This window comes from Sander lucioperca, chromosome 24 (genome assembly GCF_008315115.2).
Source record: "Sander lucioperca isolate FBNREF2018 chromosome 24, SLUC_FBN_1.2, whole genome shotgun sequence".
Classification (NCBI taxonomy): Eukaryota; Metazoa; Chordata; class Actinopteri; order Perciformes; family Percidae; genus Sander; species Sander lucioperca.
The window spans coordinates 18063286-18065785 of NC_050196.1; the positions used below are offsets into that span (position 1 = coordinate 18063286).

The 2500-nt window shown below is 36.2% G+C and overlaps 1 protein-coding gene across 1 annotated transcript in view; it reads left to right on the forward strand.

The window, feature by feature from the left end:
- Positions 1–1819: 1819 nt before the first annotated feature.
- The window catches only part of nhsl1a (NHS-like 1a), a 26993-nt gene continuing 26312 nt past the window's right edge, over positions 1820–2500 (forward strand). Inside the window, exon 1 of the mRNA XM_035998820.1 lies at positions 1820–2500. This exon is cut by the window's right edge and continues 66 nt beyond it. Coding sequence (XP_035854713.1) covers positions 1837–2500 — 664 coding nt within the window. The 5' untranslated portion in view covers positions 1820–1836.

A 2500-nucleotide genomic window follows, 5' to 3' on the forward strand; every position in this document is an offset into this window, starting at 1 on the left:
TGAATGAAAATTCTCCTTCTTCTTTAGCTAAATTAAGTCTTTAAAAAGCCTCATACACATCTGATGTTTTCACAGTTCATAGAAGTAAGGGAAATCATTTTTTGTACATGCAGTATATATAAACAAAGGAATATTAACACTTAAAAAAATACTGAGAAAATCATATCGTCAACTTTTTATTTTTTTTTGTATTTATTAATACAGTTTTTATATATTTTTTATTTATTTTTTTTTCATTTTTATTTATTTTATTGTTTTTGTATTTTATTTATTTAAAAATATATATATTTTGTAAATAATTCAATATATATATATTTTTTTAAATACATATTTTGAATTTTATCGTATTGTCATTTTTTTTAATTTTTAATTTATTCTGTATTTTTCTATCGTATCATCAAATTTTTTAATTATTTTTTTATTTTGTTTTTATATTTTATTTTAAAAAATATATATATTTTGAATTATTTAAAATAATATATATATATATATATATATATATATATATATATATATATATTGAATTATTTAAAAATATATATATTTGAATTTTATTGTATCGTGAAATTTTTTAATTTTTCTTATTTTGTATTTATATTTTATTTAAAAAATATATATATATTTTGAATTATTTTAAATAATATATTTTGAATTATTTAAATATATATATATATATATATATATATATATATATATATTTTGAATTTCATTGTATTGTCAACTTTTTTAATTTAAATTTTTAATTTATTCATTTTTTATCGTATCGTCAAATTTTTTTATTATTTTTTTAATTTAGTATTTATTTAATTTTTAATTTATATTTTTGATCGTCAACCATCAACTTAAAACCGTGACTCAAATCAGGAGTTGAACGTAGTAGTTCAGGACGAAGTTGACCTTCTGTTGTCTGATTGTAATTCAGTTGGAAGCGTCGTCGTCGTCGAGGCAACCACCTGTCGCTCTGCAGCCATCTGCGGCGCGGGATAATCCCCGTTAGGAGCAGATTAGGGACGCACACGGCAGAGGAAGCACTCGCAGCTCTCTGCTTTCTGTCGAGATGTTTAAAACTGGAAACGTGTTTCGGGACTCGGGGAGGAAGTTTTCTGCACAAGTTTGAGGATTTTATTGTGAAAGAATTAGAAGATGTTTCCTGAAACCTTTTGGCGATGTTTGTGGAGACTTTTAAGACAAATCTGACCCTAAACTGTGAAATATGTTGGGCTTTTATTGTGAAGGATGATGGACATTTTGTGTCGTTTTACGAAAGACTGAACACTTTTTGGATGTTGTTTTTGCTTTTACCGTAAAGGTGGGAATAACATTCACACTTTTATTGTGAAAAATTGACATTTTATGAAGTTTTCGGATATTTTTTGAGATTTTAATGTGAAGATTGGAACAAAATTGACACTTTTATTTTGAAAGAACAACATTTCGGACTTAGTTGTAGCTGTTATTGTGAAGATGGGAATGAAATTCACACTTTTATTGTGAAAAATGGACTTTTTTTTTAGCCTTTATTGTGAAGATCAGAGCTAAATCCATGCTTTTATTGTGAAAGATGATGCACATTTGGCTGTGCATTTCTTTAATGAAAGACTGAACACCTTTTGGATATTTTTTGGAGCTTTTACTGTGAAGGACTTCCTAAAAAAAATGCTCCTTTTACAGTTATGGATTTAAAAATCTGGGGGATTTTTAAAGGACTTTTATTGTGAAATTTACCTTTTATTTTAAAAGTCAGAAAAGAGGCTTTTATTTTGAAGGGTTGGAAAATCTCTGGGGCTTTTTTAATTGTGATTTTTCCTGAGTGCAATCAGCCAATCAGCTGCCGGGATGATTTCGTACGTAGAGTGTCTGGGCGGGGAGGGGGCGGGGCCTGGCGTGGGGTCCCGCTGCTGGAACGGCGCTCCAGACGAAGAGTTAGACGAGCTTCTTCCTCGCCAAATAGCCGCCCTGCAGCCTAAGACGGAGGGCAGCCTGCGTCGCCGTCTTCTCAGCGCCAAAATCTACCAGCAACGCAGCGCCATCTTGGGGCAGAATGCAGGCGGCGTCCGCCCATCTCTCGCTCCGGACGCTCAGGGGAATCGTTTCCTCGCCACCGATACTCAGGGGAATCGTTTCCTCGCCACTGAGACTCAGGGGAATCGTTTCCTCGCCACTGAGACTCATGGGAATCGTTTCCTCGCCACCGATACTCAGGGGAATCGTTTCCTCGCCACTGAGACTTATGGGAATCGTTTCCTCGCCACCGAGACTCAGGGGAAACCTTTCCTCGCCACTGAGACTCAGGGGAATCGTGCACGCTCCCCCTACCCGGTCCTGTCCCAGCGCGGCCGGACGGGTTCCTGCCCCCCCACCCCAGAGCCCCGCCCGGGCTACACGCTGCCCGCTGCCTCGCCGTTCTGCGCAGCGTTCTCGCACTTCGTGGAGCCCGAGGTGCCCCCGCAGTACCGCTACCGGCCCAGCAGGAGGCGCCGAGCCTTCGGCTTCTTCCGCT